Genomic DNA, 20,425 nt, shown 5'->3' with positions numbered 1-20,425 from the left:
TGTTTTTCCTGACATGTCTACAGTGGCCCCCACATCTGTTTTTTGCACTACTCCATGCTCAGCTCAAGGACAGGGAAGTTCACCATGAATGAAATGCAAATATATAGGCTTTACGTGAAAATAGATTCATTTACCTCATGATGCTTTATAAATATGTGGAAAGAATGAGGGGTAGAGAGAGAAAAAATATCTTTTTGGCCAGGAAATCTTTCAGTAAAATCCATTTACTTGCAGGTAAATTAAACCATTGGAGTAAAAAGTTTCTAGACAATGATTTCTTAGATTTGGGAGCTAAAAGGGGAAAAGAGCAGAGAGTCAGCAGAAGGAGGGGAAGGACTCAAGTGTTCAATCCCCAATGGACATTTTGAAGCAGTTGTTTCTTAAAAAAAGATGTAAAGGTTCTTCTTCCATTTCCCAATGAAGCTAAACAATTTGTAAAACACCTTTGTGTGTGTGAAATGGAATCTGTTTCCATTTCCATGACACATCTGCCTTGGTATCTGACTGGCTGAATCCAGGCTCCTCAGAACACCCAGCTGGCTGCCCTCCTCACCCAGCTACTGAAGGTGACCTTGCCTTTAAATCACAGCCACCCAGTGCTAGCAGCAGGGCTTTTGGGCACCAGCACTGCACAATACTCTTCTGCAGATATCACTGGAGTCTTTCCCTACTCGTTTGGTTCAAAATCTCTTTCAAATAGCTCAAAATCCTAAGAAAAATTCTACAAGAGCCACCGTGGTTTCTTTGCCTCCCACGAATGGTGCACATGTGTAGTTTGGGTAGTTAAAGGCCTGTGCATCCCAAAGTAAGCAGCAGCCCTGCTGTAGAGATGGTGGCTGAGGCCACTGCATCCTTGGCACCCACAGCCCACGGGCATCCCACAGCAACATCCTTTCCACAGCATCCATGCTCAGTTCTGGCTTGGAGCCTCCTCAGGGAAACTGCTCCTCTCCATTTTCTGCTGCTCCTGCCCCCTTTCCAGGGTGTCCAACACGAGCCCACTGGCACAGGCAGAGGTAGCCCCGGGGCAGTAACTCAGCAGCAAGGCCATGGAGGGGTGACAGCCTGGCCCAAAGGACACGGTGATACCTGAAGGAGCTCTGCCAAGGACATCTGCCCTCAGGCAAGGTCCAGCTGGGGAGGGACACCATCCCTAGCCAATCCCAGTCATGAACAGGAAAAATTATGGCCCTGTAGGTTTTTCCGTGGCACAGTGCCCGTGGATAGCGCCTGGTCTCCAAGGAAGGATCACTGATGTTATTACCAAGCAGCCTGGCTGCAGCACCCTTCCCATACCACAAACACCATGGCTCAGGACAGCAGCAAGGAAACCTGAAATCTGCTCAAGAGAATAAATCCCTTTGGGGCAAACACCAAGACTGTTACTCCAAATTCTCTATCTATATCTGTTGTGGATAAACTCTACATTAAAAGCAGCATGCAATAATTAGAAATAGTCCATTTCAGGTTTGTACAGCAACTACTTTATTATTTTCAAATGCAAATGTTTGCATTGTTTGCTATTTTACAATTTTACAAACTAGGTATAAAAGACCATAAATAAATGACATAAGTTATGTGTACCTAAAATTCACGGAGGGAGAAAAAAATTACAAATTAAAACAAAATAGAAAAATCTATATATCTAACCCAGAGATCGTTCAAATGCACGAACCAAGAAATGCTGTTAGAATTTTTCAGTATGAACTAAATTATAATATGCCTCATACATTCTAATTTACACAGTCCTTGCATATTCCAACATACTTGCAGTGATACAAAAAAATAAATGCACTCTCTTTTTATTTGTCTGATTAGTATTTCAGATTTTTTTTTCTGGTTATGAAAATGTCACATAAAAGAAAAATACTGCTTTTTAAGTCCTGTTTACCGGTTACTTACCAGCTTTTTTTTTTTTTTTTCGTATTTTATACATATATATTTTTAATACATAAGATCCATCACAAAATTAGCACAGCAAGAAACCCGGACAAACATCAACCATTGGTGTGTGAGCAGGACAATTGAACACACTCGGCGTGGGGGACAAGCCAGCCGTGGCCTGTCCCCAAGGGCAGCAGTGTCTGGAGCAGCCTGTGGTGGCCCAGCCCGTGGCCACCTCTGCCAGGCACAGCTGGCACATCCTGGTGCCCTGCCATGCCCAGCTGCCCTCGCTTCCCTGCCAGCCCTGCTGCTCCAGCTCCTTCAGAGCAGGTGGAATTACCACGGAGGGTCAGCGAGGGGGGAAAGAGGGAATGGGAGCAACCTGGGGACACCAGGTCACAGCTCTGGGCAAGGCTGATGTCCAGACTGCCCCACGTGTGCCCGAGAGCCCCTGGCCCACGTGGGCAGCACGGCCACCTGCCCCTGCCAGCTGCTGGTGGCCCTGTGTCCCCTGGGTGCAGGCACTCAGCTCCACTCCAGCTGCCCCACGCCACACCAGGGTGGATTCTCCAAACACAGCAAGCTCTCCTAGGTAGTGTCAGCCTGCTGCAGCACTGCTCCCTGGGCCATGGAGTGTCTTCTACTGTTCTTCAACTGCACAAGGAACAGGACACACTGCACAACTCTTGCTAACTGTTAACTTTACAGGTCTTGTTGCATTTTTGTTCCTTATCTGTGCTGGGAACCAGGGAAGTGTTCTGATTATTACGTTGCACAGAGAGCAAGGTGCTTCTGTGAATGGAAGAACTGCATATATTTGCTAGCATTCAACAAGTCTTTAAAATCCTATTTTTGCAGATAAAAAAGGCTACGTAAGAATTCAGTTCAGGATTACCAGTGGATGGAGATGCAGGTGTTGCCTCCACCACCTTGCCACTGAGAAACTGGTCCTTCTTGGTCATGAGCAGGGCACTAGTACGAATAAACACTTAACAAAAACCTTTAGCACCCTTTAGATCCTGCATCCATTACTCCAAAACTAACTGGAAATTGCCCCTGTTTCAGGCTGCAGAACTACTCAACAACGTTAGTGTGGCAGCTAAAAAATACACTTACAGATACAGAAATTGCAACACTTTCTTAATGTGTGTGTTCTTGCTATCATTTCAGACATGAGCTCTCAGCCTGTTCTCTCAGGACAGAGGTGTCTGGGGCACATTCACAGGCAGTTCTACACACGAGGTGACTTGCACGCCGACACACGCACACAACCACACGTACGCACCTTCCGGAGGAGATAATAATCCATTATCCATTCAAGGAAAAAAATATATTTATATCACTGCAATGGCACCTTTAGTGTAAAATGTCACTTCAGCAATGTACACAGGCAGCTCACAGGAACTGGGTTCTTTGCTGTGGCACCTGGCCTGGTGTCCATGGTAAGATGTGTAGTGCTCTGTCACCTTCATTCGTCCGGGATGCAGCGGTGACAGCCAGGGGAATGAGGAGAGTCAACAACAAAATATATAAATAAAACCAAAGGTAAGCAGAGAAAGCAGAAGAGGAGGAAAATCAAAATCCAGAAGTCTGCAGGGCTTTGACACAGTACATTCCTCAAGTGACAACTGGGTGCTGAGTCTTAACGAGTTAGTTATCGCTCAGTGAAGAAAAACAACGGAGTGGGTGGCCCAGGAAAAAAAAAGAGAAAGTAAAAGTCACACTCTCTTCAGGGACTGATGACTGTTCAGCATGTGTTTTCCAGAATCAGTGCTTTGGAAGACGCAACTGTGGGTCCAGAAGGCTTCATGTCTGCTCTGTGTTCCTCCGTGGTCAATGTGATCAACAGGACGGGCTACGAGGCTGTGAAAGCAAAATCCATTTCCCTGCCTGAAAAGAGAACCCAAATTAAATATATTAAACCACAGGCTCCAAGATAGACACCCAGACCTGCCCAAATGGCAGGGCTCAAAGGGCAGGAACCATTTGCCTTCCCTGTTCTTCATCCTTCCCTCACACTATTCCAAAGCCTTGCTTCCATGGCATGCCTTACATACAGATATGCAACCAACCAATCTATCTTTCTATCTTTATTTACATGGGCCACCTTTTTTTTCCTTCCTCCATCTGCTCTCTTCAAGCTAAAATCACATTCCAGTGGATGCCCCTTCTTGGCCATATTTTATCTCACAGGAAACACAACCACCAGTGGCAGTGCTGAAAACCCAGCATCTGAGCTGCCTTCACAGTTTTCATTCTATAGGGACACAGTTTTCCATTTTGTGTGGAAAATATTGCACTGTTTTGAATTACCACTACTAGACTCCAAGACAGCAATTTAACAAACTGGCCAGAAAATTGGGTGTATTTTGGTTTTAGATAAAAAAGATGATCTCAACAGAACGCAACAGATTTACAGCAAGGAAACTTCAAGCATCTCTGCACTTGAGAGGCAGAAGAATTTTTCCTGCTGAAAGTACAAATGTCAGGTCTTTAAAATGAGTAACTACTTCTTATGTTGCCTGGCAAAGTGACACTAAAACATGCTGGTTTAAGTAGATTTTTTTAAAGAAATCTTAAATTTCTTGAAATGGAAAAGCTTTTATAAGTAATACTGCAGAACAGTTTATACTGAGCTGTCATGACTTGACAGGATCCAAATTTAGCATCTCATATTCAGAACAAGTTGTTCTCTGAGAGAGTTGGGAGTGAGGGAGAGTTAGTGGTTAAAATCAGCAAGTTATTGTTAAAAGTGACAAAAAAGTGATGTGAGTGACAATACAGTATGTGTGATTTGTCCAACTGAGTGAACTGTTTTGGATTTAGGATAAACTCAATTATTAAGAAAGTTTGACCCATAAAGCCACTAAATCATTTCTGAATTTGCTGTCAGGTGTGGAATAGGACCAAAATATTATAGACTAAAGAACCAGTCTTAGTGCCATTAAACGATAAATCTCACCTTTCTGACATTGTGCCTGGCACAGCTGAAATGCAATGTCAGTTCTAAAGGACATGTCATGAAAATCCTCCTCCTGCTCAGCACAGAATAAGTGGCCCGTCTTTTTTCTAAGGTCATCTCATCACTTTGGTCCTCAGAAGGACTTTAAAGGAATCTAACTTACATACTCTGTTCAAAAAGAGTAATAAAAGCTTCATGACAAATAAATTCAAGCCTCAGTGTGTTCAGAGCTTTACTGGAGAAAGCTTTATCCTGTGTGACCTGCTGAGGACAACCACATTGCCAAAGCAGTCTCCTCCACCTAGCAAGCCAGGACACGCTTTCAGTCACTCAACTCCTACCCATTCCCTGGAGGAGGCAGAGGGCAGCTTTTCCATGCTCCCTCTTACCTTACCCTTCCTTCCATACCTGCAGAGGGGTGTCAGGCCCCAGCTGTGCAGTCTGCACCTGGCACACACCCACAGCTGCCCTGATAATCCCAGATACTCACCCTACAGGGCTGGTTTTCAAAGTGGATTTTGGTTCCCACAACTGATCCAACAGGATCACAGTGCATGAGCTGTTAACCTGCCTGACACCCAAACTGCACAAAACCTGCAAGGCTGCATGCTCTATCCCATTTTTTTTGCTCCCTTTCCCATAAAACCACTGACACCACAACTGAAACCCATTTTTCTAAAACCCAAATATTGCTTTTACTGCTGTTCATGAGAATGCAGGAAAAGTCTTTGGTTCTTCTCGGTGCATTTATGACTATTTGTACTTTACACTGTGGCATCCATTCATGTTGAGTTTTTCCAACCACAGCATAATGGCATCCCTACTGCTATCAGTGTGAAGTGAGGTCAAGCTCTCAGCACTGAGCTGAGCCCCAAGACACTCCTACACCTTGTCTGCACACCCTACCAGGCAACAGCCTGAGAGCAATTTGAGATAGTGCAATTTTCACTGACATCAAATAAAGCAAACAATGGGAAAGGCTCAGCAATTAGTCTGGGAAACCAGCACAGATTCTTACAAACCAGGTGGGAACCCCAAATAACACATACCACAGCAGTTTTTATTTTCCCCCAACAGTGATGAAATCCTAGCACAGCTTACAAAATAAAGCACCATGAATATGTTGGACACAGTACTTCCACTGACCTTCCGTGAGGCAAAGGGAGTAAGTTCCTTGAAAGAGAAAAGAAGTCTGAAAGCTCCACAGCCACGATTGTCACAGCTGACTACTGGCAAGATGGTCACAAAAGTCTTTCAATGGCAGGCTTCAGCACAGCACAACAGCCAAGAAGAACCTCTCCAGAAGTCCAGTTTGGCCCAGTAATCCACAAGGTGGGTCACTTCACATTTCAAGCCCATAAACGAGTAGATCACTAATTGGCAGGCACTGATTAGCCACATGATATTCTCACTGAGGTTTTTGAAGGTGTTAGTGATGCATCAAGTCTGCAAAGAATATCCTAGGGCAGATTCTTCATTCCAGTGAAAGATACACAACGGTGGTTTCACCCACAAATAAAACACTATGGTTGTAATCCTACAGGTCACAGGGAGAAGGAAAGTAATGCTGTTGTTTCTTAAGCACAGTATCTGGCAGCAAACATAGCATCAAAACTCGAATGTGACTTTATATTTATATAGATACATGTATTTTACATATCATTGATCAACAGAGAAGTATGTTCCAAGAAACCATTTGTTCCAGGTCTGGTTTCAAATGACGGCTCGTTATTTCTGGAGGCCCCCCTCCCAACACACACGCTCGGGTTCCGCAATCTGTACATCAAGCAATGCTGCAGATCTTGATTTCAACGGGCGAGGAGACGAAGTAAAAAAAGTGCAGTTCTTCAATTAAAGTGCATGGATGAGGTAAACTAATTTCAAGAGTTTTGAGTTTATTCAGTGCTGGCTCAGACGGGAACCATCCTGCCGTGCATCTGTTGCATTTGGGTGCGCATCGCTTGGACACTGCTCAGGATCTTGTTCTGGTGTGCCAGGGCCGTGATCCCGATCCTGGCCAGGTCCCTGTGGAAGGCAAGAGAACAACAAGGGGCTGAGAATGGTGGATCAGATGCTGGTGCGGAGAAAAATATTAAGAGTCAACCACCAGCAGCATTAGCAAAAGCAGATGTACAGAAATGTTTAATTAAATAAGTAGAGGCATTGTGGAGGCATTTTAAAGTTATCCTCCATCCAAATGAAAGGCATTCCATTCCTTTAATGAGTGTAATGATATGCAGCACAAAGCAAGAGAGGCTGATTAAATCCAGATTTACCAGTTTTTTTGTTATATCGCTGAGTACTTACTCCTGGTTCATATGCACCACAGCCTCTAGGGTGGTATAGCCAGCAGCTGTGAAGTTATCCTTGTATCGCTCCATTTTCATGGCTTGGAGCCAGTCACTGACAGAAACAACCGCCGAGAACTCGGGGGAGCTGGGATCCAGCAGGGCTGTGCTAGGTCTGGATGCCAAACAGTGAAAGGACAGAGAAATAATGTCAGCTGGATCACGAACCACAAACCAAAGTTTGGTCTCTGCAACAATTAACCTCAATGATGAGGGAAAGCAAGGGCAAGAGGCTGCACCCAAAGAAACTGGTGGGTCTGCACATCAACTCAGATCAAAACTGAGCAAGATGCAAAGGAATGGGCCAATTTTTACTAAGAATGAATTTCACCTGAGGTTTCTATTTTTGGTTTGCGATCTAATTTGAACCACAATATAGCTTATGATTTCCATCTCAGATACAACCAAGTTCACAGAAAATGCTTTTACTCCCCAAAACAAAGAAGATGGTGATGCTGGAAGGCATTTGGCCTGCTGGGTCTGTATCTCATGGGCAGCAATGCCAGACCTTGCCAACCCTGCATGTGTCAGACCTCAGCTCAGCAGCTATAGAAACACTGCTGAAGTATGTGCAAAGAACTGGGAGCTCACACCCTGCCAGACTGGTTTGGAGGGTAAAACTCTGGGCAGGTTCAGATAACTCCTGTTTCTAGCCAGGTCTGCTCAGTGCATTCAATCAAACTCAGGACAGCAGGGAGTTAATCCCCTCTTTAATCAATCCATTCCTGACCGAGTGTGTGCCAGGAGTGGTGGGAATCACACAAGCTTTGATCTTTGTTTGCACTGTGGAATGTGCTTCTCATTTTGCCTTGCACAGTTTTGCCAATAATTATTTTTACAACATTTTCTTCTCTTATGAATATTGCATTTACTATTTCATGTATATCATAAGTCACAGTTTCATTAAAGCACCATAAATTACTGTTATCTATCTAATCAAAACAATTATCATTTAGCAATTTATTTGAAAATGCACATCATCAAAGACTAGGTGTGCAATAGCATGGTTAGGTCTTGCCTCAGGCATTGAGTACATGCTGGCAATACTTGGTTCAACTCTTTTACTGCATTATCTAACACAAGACCAATGATGATAACCTATTTATATATAATTATGCTTCATGTATAAAGTCATATATTAATAATGTTATATGCATATTTGAAATTCCTATTCTGAAGACAAAAAAATATTCCTAAACAGCCATGAATGTGAAATGACCTTGAATGGGCTGTTAACTTACATAAACACACACTCACAGAATGACCTTGAACAGGTTATTAATTATTGGAAAACCTATATATTTCAAAGAGCACCTCTAAATTGAAAAGAAAGCAAAATGGAGGAGTTCATACTCCTGGATTCCTCAACCAAATTATCACAGCAGATCATACTCATACTGTGATTCTCATCACGTAAATTATTTAAGCCACAAGGGAGGATACATTCCACCTCTAAATTGAAAAGAAAGCAAAATGGAGGAGTTCATACTCCTGGATTCCTCAACCAAATTATCACAGCAGATCATACTGTGATTCTCACCACGTAAATTATTTAAGCCGCGAGGGAGGATACATTTTTGCCAGGGTCCCAGTGCAATTAGGGCAATCTGGAAGAGGTGGTGATAGTGGCCTCACAGGGTTAATGATCCCTCTTGCTTGTATGTCCCATTGTAAGCAAGACTCACAAAGGGACATACAAGTTTAAAAAAGGACGTTGTTCTGTTGGAGGCTGAGACAGAATCTCTGTTACTCCCCCACTGATTCAAGAAACTTAATTTTGCATTGTCTGATACATATTTTTGTACCTTTCCTCCTACTAAAAAACATTAAAACATTTTCCTATTATCTTCCTTGTTTCTTTTAAACTTATTCCCCATATTTGCTGTAAGCAAATCTACCTGACAAAGCAGAGACATTTGGAAAAAATGGACCAAAGCTGGCAGAGATCAGTAAAGCTCCTATTACTTCAGCAGTGTTTCACCAGCTTACACAAACTGCTGATCTGTCCCAACAAAGCTATTTTGGTTTTACCCTACAACTCTGGGAGTTTTCCTTCCTGCTGCACTTCTCTTGCACGTACCTGGTACACCATGCTTAGCAAACAAAACAAATGTAATGCGGGATCGGTGGAGACATGAAACTGGCTTTCCACAAAATTAAATTCAAATTCACATAAAAATTAATCCACACCTTCCCAATGCCCGCGAGGCGTTGGCTGGAATGCTGCAACGCTCATTTGCAAATCCTACACAAATCTTAGGGTTTATAAAACCTGATGATGTGCTTTTCCTGCAGAAAACCACATCACTCCTGTTACCTGCACTGATTGAGGTGACCCTACCCACTCAAGCCCTTTCACCGGTGGGGGAGAAGGGGAAAGAAGCAGCAAACTTGGATTTTCAATAGAGCTTGCCTGAGTCAGGACATGCTTAAGGCTGTGCTGGGAACTCACTCAGTGTTGCTGTGATCCAGCAGCAACGCTGCTCACTCCCCTTTCCTGCTGGCGAGCCTGGGTGCCTCGGGGGCCACACGGAGCCAGCAGAGCCCTGTGCTCACCCACGCAGAGCAGTGTGGCTGTGCAGGCTGGCCCTGGGAGCTGTGTGCCACCTGTACCTGCCTGTCACCTGCACTCTGTGTGTGTCACCTGCACCCCGTGTGTGTCACCTCCCCTGTGCTCCCTGGTGGGTGACAGAGCAGGGCTGACCTGGAGCTCTCGCTGCCTGTCCTCTTCAGGCTGTTGGGGTTGCGGATGAGCTTGTCCAGCATGTTGACGATCTGCCCGAACTTGGGCCGGTCGCTGCGCTCCTTCTGCCAGCAGTCCAGCATCAGCTGGTGCAGGGCGATGGGGCAGTCCATGGGCGGGGGCAGCCGGTACCCCTCCTCGATGGCTTTGATCACCTGCAAACGGCACAGTTAGGAACACACCAGAGAACATCACACCCTGCTCAGTCCACCAGCTGAGCACCGTTTATCCTAGGGCCGTCCAGACTACGGTGACAAACCCCAGTTAAGTGATGCAACATGGAAAATTGCACTTGGACTCAGACAGCTGAGGTGGTCTCAGAACTGTCATTTCTCCTCAGCAACTCAAAACTGAAAGTGTACCCAGAGCAGATATCAGATACAGCAGGGCAATTTGTCACAAAAAAACACATGGGATACAGAGATGACAGAAGAGCCCTGGTTAGAAATAAGCAACTAGCCTCGTTGGACAGAGGGCTGGAGAAGCAACAGCTCTACAGCAAGTCTTTATTATCAGTCAGTTTCAGATGCACTATGTTGAGACTGTATTTTCCCCATCATTTTTAAGGTACAGCAGATCACTCCCTTGCCCCTGTCCTCCTGGGCCAGCTCATATCTCTGTCAGTAAGAGAGGTCTTGCAGAGAACCTGTTCTCTCACTGCTGTATGCTCTGAGCCAACAAATGCAGAGATGGGAACCCTTTTGTGCAGCTTTACAAAAGCCCAACACATCTTAAGTTAAGTATTTCATATTCAACAGAACCCAGAGAAACTCAGACTGAAATCACTTCAAACCCTCTAAATGGCACTCCAGAGGCTCTAATGGCTTCTTGGCTCTCTCAGGAGAATGGGACACAACCAGAACTCAATTCTGACATGACAGGGACATGACCCAGGAGCCTTCAGATCTGAATTAATCAATATGACACTGCTGGCAGGAGTCACCATGAGGCTATAGAGTGCTCAGAGACTGAGTTGCACTAAATTCTCTCCTTCTGGACTTGTCCAATTAGTGGCTAAAATCCACTGGGAGGACAAGGTGAGGGATATGCTTGCATTATTAGCAGCTATTCAGTGACCACAAATAAAGTGGCTCTCACTCCTCCAGAAAGTATGAAGATCCTTTTGATTTCTCTTGATTCAACAGACAATGAGTATAATTTGAAATCTACTTCTGCTTTGTTGTGAGAGGAACTGCTCTTGTCATCATTAAGGAAGAAAAAAAGATATGTCTATGCTATGGACTGTAAAGAGTGTGCACAGACAGCAATATTGGCTTTCCCTGTCTTGTTCAAGCCAGCTTTTCACCGTGGCCTAGCAGGGCACAGTCTCAGTGAACACCAGCCCAGCATAAACAGCTCTAATAAAAGCAGCTGTTTGTTGCAGTGAGCTCCACTGCGCTGTGCAGACACGCCTGATATAACCGAGACACATCTGGTGTTTTATTTTCTTGCTAAGTCTTGATGACTTCCTGTTAGCAAAAGGAAGGCAAGATTGGGTGCCAGAAGAGACATTTCACATCAGAAGGAAATTAAAATTATATCCCCTATTTAGATTAAATGCCATCCACATCTAGACACTCTTTGAAAACGTTCAGCTCTACACAAGAAAGCAGATGACTTGTAAAATGCCTTAACCACTCCCATGGCTGTATATTCAGATTACCATTTTCTTCTTCCCTTACTTGCTTGTAAATCCCCTGGGAAAAGAATTACGGATAATCTAGGCCTCATTTTCAGTGGGATTTTTTTTCCCATTTAATAAAAATTCTATTAGCAAAAGCTCTTATTAGCATTATTATTAAATACTCTTCTGGAACAGCAGCCATTGTGCACAGTCCCTCTTGGAACACACTGAAGTAGTCCAGATGGTACAGTTAAACAGCACATGCATAATTTAAGAATGGTCATTTACAAAAGCTGCTTTTTAATGCCCTCAGGGGGCAGCTATGCCATTGTCACAAGACTGATTATCAGAATTGGATTTCCTATGTGTTGATTTAGATATCCTACAAGAAATAAAATCACCTGGAAGAGTTATAAACATTATACTGGAGAAAGTTATAGGAGTTATAGTGGAGCTTCAAGAATTAACTACCAATAGGAAGCCAAATCAAATTCAAGTGTTTTTCTCTTAAAGATATTCAGTAAACTCAAGATATAATATGAGCATTCAAATTTTCCTTCTCTTGACAGTATTACTATATGACAGTCTAAATATATTAATTTGCCTTTCCTCCATTTTTATTTAATTGCTATTTTTTTTACATATAGACCCTAACTTGAGAATCCCCTATTCTGTGAGCTTAGACAAAGCTTGAAGTACTCAAGGAACTTTAGTTCCAGAGAGGTTCTCTGCGAAAACAGGAGTCTACCACCCATGGTATCCTTTGAAAAGCCTGCAATAAACATCTTACAGCTACATAGCGATTGCCACAGAAACACATCAGCAGACATCTAAGAACAAAGATGAAGGCATGGGGAGGGGAAAGGCAGGGGAAGCTCAGAAGGACACTCACATCCTGGTTGGACATGTCCCAGTAAGGTCTTTCCCCGTAGGACATCACCTCCCACATGACGATGCCGTAGCTCCAGACGTCGCTGGCCGAGGTGAACTTGCGGTAGGCGATGGCCTCGGGAGCAGTCCACCTGATGGGGATCTTGCCACCCTGCCACCAAGGGAAGGAACCACAGGCTGGTGAGGCAAGGCAGTGCTGTGTGTGGCTGACACTGTTCTAGGTATTCGAAGTACAAAATGGTTTTTTGTGTACAGCTCTGGAACCCTTCTGAAAAACGCAGCCACTTTCTCTGCTGCTTGCCATAAAGCTGTCAGATCCAGCCAGGAGGCAATGCTGCCCATCTGCTTGCTTTAGGCACGAGGAGGAGAACCAGTACATTGTTAAATGTATTTTTATCAGCCCTCCAAGAGATCTCTGCTTTGGGCTATGCTGAAGCCTGAGAACAAGCCAGGGGTTTTACAAAGTATATATTAGAGATTTAGTTGACAAAACAAATAAGTACATGCTGTTAATTACTATTTCCTTGCTTGCCTGTCTGACCTGTTTGGCCTGTTTCACAAAAAATGGGATTATAAACATTTTGCTTTTCAAAAAGGTAAAATAAAGAGAGGATAAACTGGGAAGATTTATGGATACAGTGGTGTTTCCCATGGGCAATATCCCAACTCCTACCAGAGATCTGAGAAGGCAAGCCAGCCTCTGGGCTCTCCCAGACCCTGGAGGATGAGTTCAACCCCAAACCAGGGTACAAGACTGCTTTTGATAGCTGTTGGAGAAATCTGCCTCTTCTTACAATACTTTTTTAAACAAATAAAAACACTTGGCCATCTGATTTGGGCCACTGAGGTCCTACACTGTTTAAAAAGGAACTCACTCCATCCTGTTTATCTGATTTTGCCTTAGCTGAGTGATCCCAGGCCAGAGATTTCTCCTTTTGTTTATGCTAATATGCAAGGTGTTTTTAATTGAGCTTTTGGTTTCCTGCAGTTCCATCTGGGGAATGACTTAAGCTGAACAAAGGTTTTTGGATTTTTTTCATTTGCTTTTATGCTTCTTTGATTAAGTTTATTTTGGTCGTTTTTTTCCCAGCCATCTCCTAGATAGCTTTTATCCATAACTGAGTGCAGTGTGTGCATACTTAGTAGTATATTGTTCTACTATATCTCTCAAGTGTTTAATATGGACTGGTTCCAAAGCCAAAGGAAATCAAAAGGGGTCCTTCCCCTGGCTGCTTCAGCCTTTGCATCAGGCCTTTGTGAATCAGGTTGTGGCAATATGTGCCTTGGTGACTACAAGATGCTCTCACTTTAATGAGTTACTAACAGGAGCAGAACTCATCATTTTCTTTAAAAATGTTGCTTTAAAAAATGTATTCTATTGCAGCCTCTCTAGTTATGCAAAAGCTTTATTCCTCCTTTCAGACACAGATGCACTGACATTGTTTATACATGGTTGTCACTCTAAAAATTGTCAATAAGCTCTTTATATTTAGCTGCTTGAGCACAGTGGAGTTAATCCAAATATCCCTGATCCTTCATTACTGATACCAAATGAAGACAATGACTGTAAAGCAAATGTCATTGACTCTCTCTAGTTTACTCCTGAGAGCCAACAATACCATATTTTCACTTGCTAAATTCAAAGAGAAGCACTTCAGTCATTTCTGTCTTGCCCTTGTGTGCTTGTCTAAACTCTGATTTCCCTGAATACAGCTTTTCAGACCTCTGCTTCTGCTTCTTCTGCTTGCCACCCTTATGAGTGAGAGATACCAAGGCTGGCCAGCATTTAATACTACAGGAGTCTATCCTTCCCTGTAATGAGCTCTGAATCCATTAAAGGATGAGTGTTGGGATTAAACAGCAAGATCTGAGTGCTGCAAACAAACTCAGCACTAGGGAGAACAGATGGAGAATGGCAGATATTTAAAAACGAAGAAAAGAAGCAATTAAAAAAGGGGACTTTATAAACCGACATTTTTCTCTTTAGGTGCATGTTGATATCAGAGGTATTGGTACAATGGCTGGTAATGGCTGGGATGTTGTTTTGTGGCCAGAATACTTGCATTAACCCTATTCCTTGTGCAGCATATTAAAATGGCTTTAGCAGAATTACCTAACAGTGGGATGCTGAAATATAGATAAAATGGGAAAGAAACAAAAAATGGGAATGCAGGCCTAACATTTTTCGCATTTCAAATCATTTAGGTCAAATTTATGACTGGCTTTGTGATGGGAAAAAGTGGATACATATTTTTAATTTTTTTGTGGCATGTGCGCACCTTTTTTATCAAACGTGAGTATGAGCAGCCACGTGGAAACCATGTTTGTAGATAACAGAAGGAGCAGAAGACCAGGCTCTAATTTCTGGCATCAGATTCCTGACACATGCTGTATCATGATGAAGGAACAAGAGGAATACGTGGGTCACGTCCCAGAAAAGAAATACTGCTGTGGCCACTGCTGTAGCAGCAACAGCACATCAATTTATAGGAGCTAGGGAGCTTGGGCCAATGTTTACTTTTAGGTTGTGATTTAGGTTTCCACTTGTGACTGAGACTATTTTAAAACAAACCACTGACACCTCCCACACAGTCAGACAAAACCAACATGCAGGCACGACAACATGGCCATTTTCCTTCCCTCCTTACCCGTGTGGTGTAAGCTGCCTCAGGGTCGTCCTCCAGCACCCGGGACATGCCGAAGTCAGACACTTTGCAGACCAGGTTGCTGTTGACCAGAATGTTGCGAGCGGCGAGGTCCCGGTGCACGTAGCTCATGTCAGACAGGTACTTCATCCCTGAGCCGATGCCACGCAGCATCCCCACCAACTGGATGACTGTGAATCTGCCATCATTCTTCTGCATATGGGGAAAGGAGCAAAATCACGGAGCATTAAGCTAAAAGCTACATTATTGCCGCTGCTGAAATTGGCAAAGAGCAGAGCTGCGGATTCCCATCTTCTCTCCAATAAAATGCAATGCTATTTCCTCGCTCTCCTCGCCAGTGTCTATAATTCACCAGTAAAGCAAAAACCCAGAGGTTCATCAGCTTTCAGTGATGCAGTATCCTGTTTGCAATGAATCTGATTTTAATGAGTCTACAGCACTGCAATGCTTTCAAAAATGGAGCAAGTCAGAACTGTTCACATTAAACATGGATTATTTAACATTCTGCTATTTAAAAAATTAATTTATTTTATATTCTTCTGCTTTATATTTATTCTGGTTTTCGATAGAAGCAACACCAGAAAATAGAATTTCCCAAGTACAAACATAATTTCTTTAAAACTGTGCAAGTTTCAATATCTTTTGAAGAGAAAAGAAAATAAAAAGAAAAGGTTTCCCAGTCTAAAATCTTCTTAGCTTTTGAAGAAATCACCTACCCTGAGGAAGGCATCCAAGGAGCCATTCTCCATGTACTCAGTTATGATCATTACTGGTTTACCTAGAGTGTGCAGAAAGAAAAACACAATTCCTTGATGAACACCAATGTTAATGGGATAAAAATGGCTTGCACATGATTTTACTGCCAAGACACCTGGCTTACACAATCTAATTTAATTTGAAACGCACCAAGCTTATGCCTCAGCTGTGGGAAGCAAGAGATGAAATATTACAGGACAGAAACATTTAATGGGCTCATTTGGAAGGTTAACCCTTTGGTTGACTCATTGACAAGGTCTTTAACTAAAGTGGCTCCTGGTCCCTAAGGAATATGTGAATTGATAATTGAGAACTAAGAAACAAAGATCTGTCCAAACCTGACAAAAATCTTTAGTATTATATATTGTTTACAGAGCAGAAAATTAAACTCGTGAATGCTTTGGTCTGTCTGTCTTTTTTGAAAGATCAATGCTTTAGGCAAGCTGGAAGCTGCCAGGAGCTACAAGGTATTCCAAGACAACTGGATTCAAGAATGAAAAATGCAGGCTGCTCCTTTCAACCTTCTCTGCCCCGAATTTGTATTCTGTGTTTCTCTCGTTATTTATAAATGAGCCAAAGCCATTTGCCTCCTGAAGTCAGCCAGGGGCCAAATGATTCAGAGCCCTGTGTCACACACAGGCACAGAGCTCAGCAGCACCCAGCACCTCATGCTGCAACAGGGGCCAAGCTGGGCAACCTGAGGAGAAATGCAATGATACAGACAAGGGGATGCTTTCCAGGCACTCTCCTGCCTAAAACAACAGCAAATACACAAATAATGCTTGATGGTGTCTTTAAGAGTCTTATAAAGGTCATACAGTGTTGAAACTGAGAACACTTAGGTGCATGCAAGGAACACTAATTGTTTAATGGAGTTAAATCCTACTGCATATTTGACATGCAGGTATTTGTAGAAATAGGTCTGACAAGATCTCAAAAGAGCAATGGCAGAAGCAGAGAAGTAACTCATCAAAGGTTGAATGGCAAAAGCCCAGTCCCAAGATGAGCACTGTCAGGAAGAGCACCTGACAATCAGTGCTGTCTGGCAAGGCAAACCTTCCTCTCTCATGCTTTACCTACAGGAACTATAGTTTTCTTCCTAAATAAAAGATGATGTCCCAGAGAAACTCAGTTTTTCCTTCTTGGAGCAGGTCTGAATATGGGAACATCATAGGGAAAGAAGGATACAAAGGCCAGGTCGCCCAGACTGTAGACAACTCAACTGCATCTTTGCATGGGAGGTATCAGAACTACTTAATTTCTCCTTGTTTCTGTCACCAGCAAGGATCTGCTCCAGAACAACCATTTCTAAAAATTACCCTACCGTGAAATGTTGCAGCATTTAACGTTCCCCTAATAGTTTCTACCTCAGTGCATCTTTCACCAAGATTCTTTTCTCTTCATTTATCAGGGATTTCTGGTTCTGAAGTAACCTTTTTCTAATTAGAAAACCATATGCTATAGGGACTGACTGTAGGAACATTTTACTACATTTCACTTAGGCCAACATCAATGTGCGAGACGTAACTTATTTCACTCATCATTACTTATTTCACCTTTCCGGTCCCAACCTATCCTTTACAGGCCTTTTACTACTCCTGCTTTTACTTCCCTTCCCTGCTGGTATCCAAATTATTACTGGTTTGGCCCCATGCAAGCTAGCATGCCTGTGAAATGCCATTACTGAATGTTGCAGAGAAGCAATGGTATTGCATAAAGCAAACTGCTCTGGATGAAGGGCTGAGTGACCTTGGCTGAGCACATCCTTAAGTAAAAGGATGTGATAAAACATCATCCTGCCTCTAATTCGCCTTTGAAAGCATTCTTTAGAAATGCTAGAAAGAGCATTTCTAGAGTAGAAAGGGGGAAAACTTCAACCAAATCTGCATATGGCACTGTGTCATTTATGCTTTGCAACAGCGACGGCCACCCTTCCACTGAACAAATACAGCTAAATGAGTATTAATTAACCTTCTTCAATCAAAAGATACTATGTCAACGTAGAAGGGAAAAAAGGAAGACTCTTTCAGTGCATTAACATGTAATTTCATTACTCAGGCACTTCTTTAGCAGGGGAGGGGGGATAGAGACAGGAGGGAGAAGTTACCATCAGCGAGTCAATTATTAAAGTACTTGACTAGCAGCCAATAATTTATTCATGGTTTTTTGCTGCCTCTCTCAACCCCCATCTATACCACTATTTATCTCACATTTTAATTTTCAGTTTATTAAATGCATCCATTTATCACAGCATTCAGAAAACCTATGGAGAAATGGAGATAAATGTGTTCTTAAGTAGCCCTGTTTCCCCAGGAGTGCAGCTGGCAGTAAGGGAGCCGTGTTGCTGCTGGAGCATCACTTACTGGGAGCCAGGAACGGGGCACTGCCAGGTCAGCTGCCACCTCCTCCCTCGGAGAAAATTCCCAATCATTTTAATTCACTGACAACTGCATTATGCAAATGCCTACGGCCATTTATAAGTGGAGCTGTAGCAGCTCAGGGGCTTCCAGCCTCAGTGGGATTGCAACACAAAGATTCCCCTGTTGTCTTTCTTTTACTGAGGTGCTAAAAGAATCTCTGTCTGAGGCAAACACCGTGGCCTGATCACAGCCCTCCTCCCCTTTGTTATAACAATCACAGAGAGAGACACTCAGACCTTCCAAATTTAAACAGAGTACTGTATTTTAATTTTAGTTTTGAGGGAGGCTCTCAGTAAGGATGGCCAAAATTAGTCCAAACTGCTCTTTGCCTTTAAAAGCAAACTGCCACACACTGTATGAGCCATTTTCAACTGTTGAGAGAAGGCAGAGCAGGCGACAGCAACACAAATGAGCAGGGGTAAGATTTCCAGGCACAAAAGTGGCAGAGTAAGTATCAGCTCTCACTGACATTCAAGAGGGACAGAGTTTTACAGTGGAACTGATGGTTTTGATAACCTTTTATGAGAGGTACTTTGTTCTTCTAATGATATTTTACTTTTTAACTTTTCATCCATCTCAAATTTTAATTGCTCCCACTATTAATACCCTGCATTCATGTTCCTCATGCTGCAGAAGGTGAGCTTCACAAAGCCCACTCTGACAGCAGCTCACTGCCTGCTTTCTATGCTACCCTGGGCATGAGCCCCAACACCCAGGGAGTCTTTTAGGATTAGCAATGAGAGCCAGGCTTTGCCACCATGCTGCCCAGGGCAGCTGGGCAGAGACAACACCCACACCATGGCAGTGGCACCTTTCAGCTCAGACCCAAGCACTGGTGTCTCACAGGTGCATTTCCAGCTCTAGCCTAGAGACAGCACCCAGCAAGCATTATCACTCTCTAAAGCACAGTCAGACTTAAAAAACCCCAAACAAAGCAAACAAAAAGGTCGTCCAGGTAAATTCTGCAGAGTGAAATTATCACACCTGTAAATCAGAGAAAACAAATAAGCAAGTTTCACACTGAAATAGCTTCCTTCATTTCAAAGGCTTGCTCCTTACATCTGTGCTTTGTATTTCAAACATACGACTGTGTAGTTTTGTTTTGGTGTTTTTCCCCCATCATTTTGAATTCTTCGCTCACCATCTGCTTTTGCCTATCCTGTAACAATCATCTCAGTCTAGCAAAGATGTGAAAGATGCCTGCTTGGCATAGCAAGAAGGGATAAAAAAAAAAAGCCAACCCCTGCAGTATTAATTCCCTCTACAAAATCTTGTACAAGCTGCCTACAGATAGAATATCAGTTGAAACCGTAAACCCATTTATAGCTGACAACAAGATTAATGACTTGTCCTGCACTGATTTCCTCCTATTAGCTATCAGTGGATCTGTTCCATCTGTCATTTTACAGGAAAGAGGGTAAGAAGGAGGAAAAAAAAAGCCAGCACACACCATACAGACTTAATTTCTCAGTGACTTCTAAATTGGACTTGTCATGAAAATGACCTACTTACATTTAGTAACTACACCTTCCAAGTGGATGATATTGGGGTGGTCAAATTGTCCCATGATACTGGCCTCACTCAGGAAGTCTCTCCTTTGTTTATCAGTGTAACCAGCTTTTAGAGTCTTGATAGCAACACAGATCTCTCTTTTTCCGGGCACCTTGAGACGTCCACTGCACACTTCACCGAACTCCCCTTAAAGAAAAAGGCACAAGAATCCATGGTCACGAGCCTGAAGCATGCACTTGTGTTGTCAAACTGTTATGTCAGTACTTTTGGGAGAACTGTCATACAAAAATCATAGGATCACACATTCCCTAAAAGCAAACTTAAAAGTATATTTACAGAAAAAAATGCAAAAGTTCTGGCACTTACCCACACCAATAACTTTTTCAATCTTTATGCAGGAGGCATCAATTTCTTTGGCAAATTCCCTCACAGCTTGGTTTGGATCCTCATATGTAAAAGGATCCACATATGTTCTAACACCTGCAAGGCAGAAATGTTTTATTTGAAGTCACTGATCTACATGCTGCTGAACACAGAACATATGAGACTGAAGCCTTAATGATATACAACAGCAAAGAGAGTGCACAATAAAAATGTACTGTAAGCCAGGAATGACTGA

At 43.1% G+C, this 20,425-nt stretch overlaps 1 protein-coding gene across 1 annotated transcript in view; it reads right to left on the bottom strand.

Moving 5' to 3' along the window:
• Positions 1–1,461: 1,461 nt before the first annotated feature.
• The window catches only part of EPHA4 (EPH receptor A4), a 104,681-nt gene continuing 85,717 nt past the window's right edge, over positions 1,462–20,425 (bottom strand). Inside the window, exons 10-18 of the mRNA XM_039722360.1 lie at positions 20,173–20,286; positions 19,807–19,992; positions 15,835–15,896; positions 15,101–15,310; positions 12,454–12,603; positions 9,899–10,092; positions 7,154–7,309; positions 5,993–6,871; positions 1,462–3,774 (exon numbers count right to left, since the gene is read on the bottom strand). Coding sequence (XP_039578294.1) covers positions 6,757–6,871; positions 7,154–7,309; positions 9,899–10,092; positions 12,454–12,603; positions 15,101–15,310; positions 15,835–15,896; positions 19,807–19,992; positions 20,173–20,286 — 1,187 coding nt within the window. The 3' untranslated portion in view covers positions 1,462–3,774; positions 5,993–6,756. The remainder of the gene's footprint in view (positions 3,775–5,992; positions 6,872–7,153; positions 7,310–9,898; positions 10,093–12,453; positions 12,604–15,100; positions 15,311–15,834; positions 15,897–19,806; positions 19,993–20,172; positions 20,287–20,425) is intronic.

Source organism: Passer montanus, unplaced genomic scaffold, assembly GCF_014805655.1.
Source record: "Passer montanus isolate IOZ18808 unplaced genomic scaffold, ASM1480565v1 scaffold48, whole genome shotgun sequence".
In the NCBI taxonomy this organism is placed as follows: Eukaryota; Metazoa; Chordata; class Aves; order Passeriformes; family Passeridae; genus Passer; species Passer montanus.
Note: the sequence above shows the minus strand (reverse complement) of the source record. Positions and strands in the feature narration are given on the sequence as shown.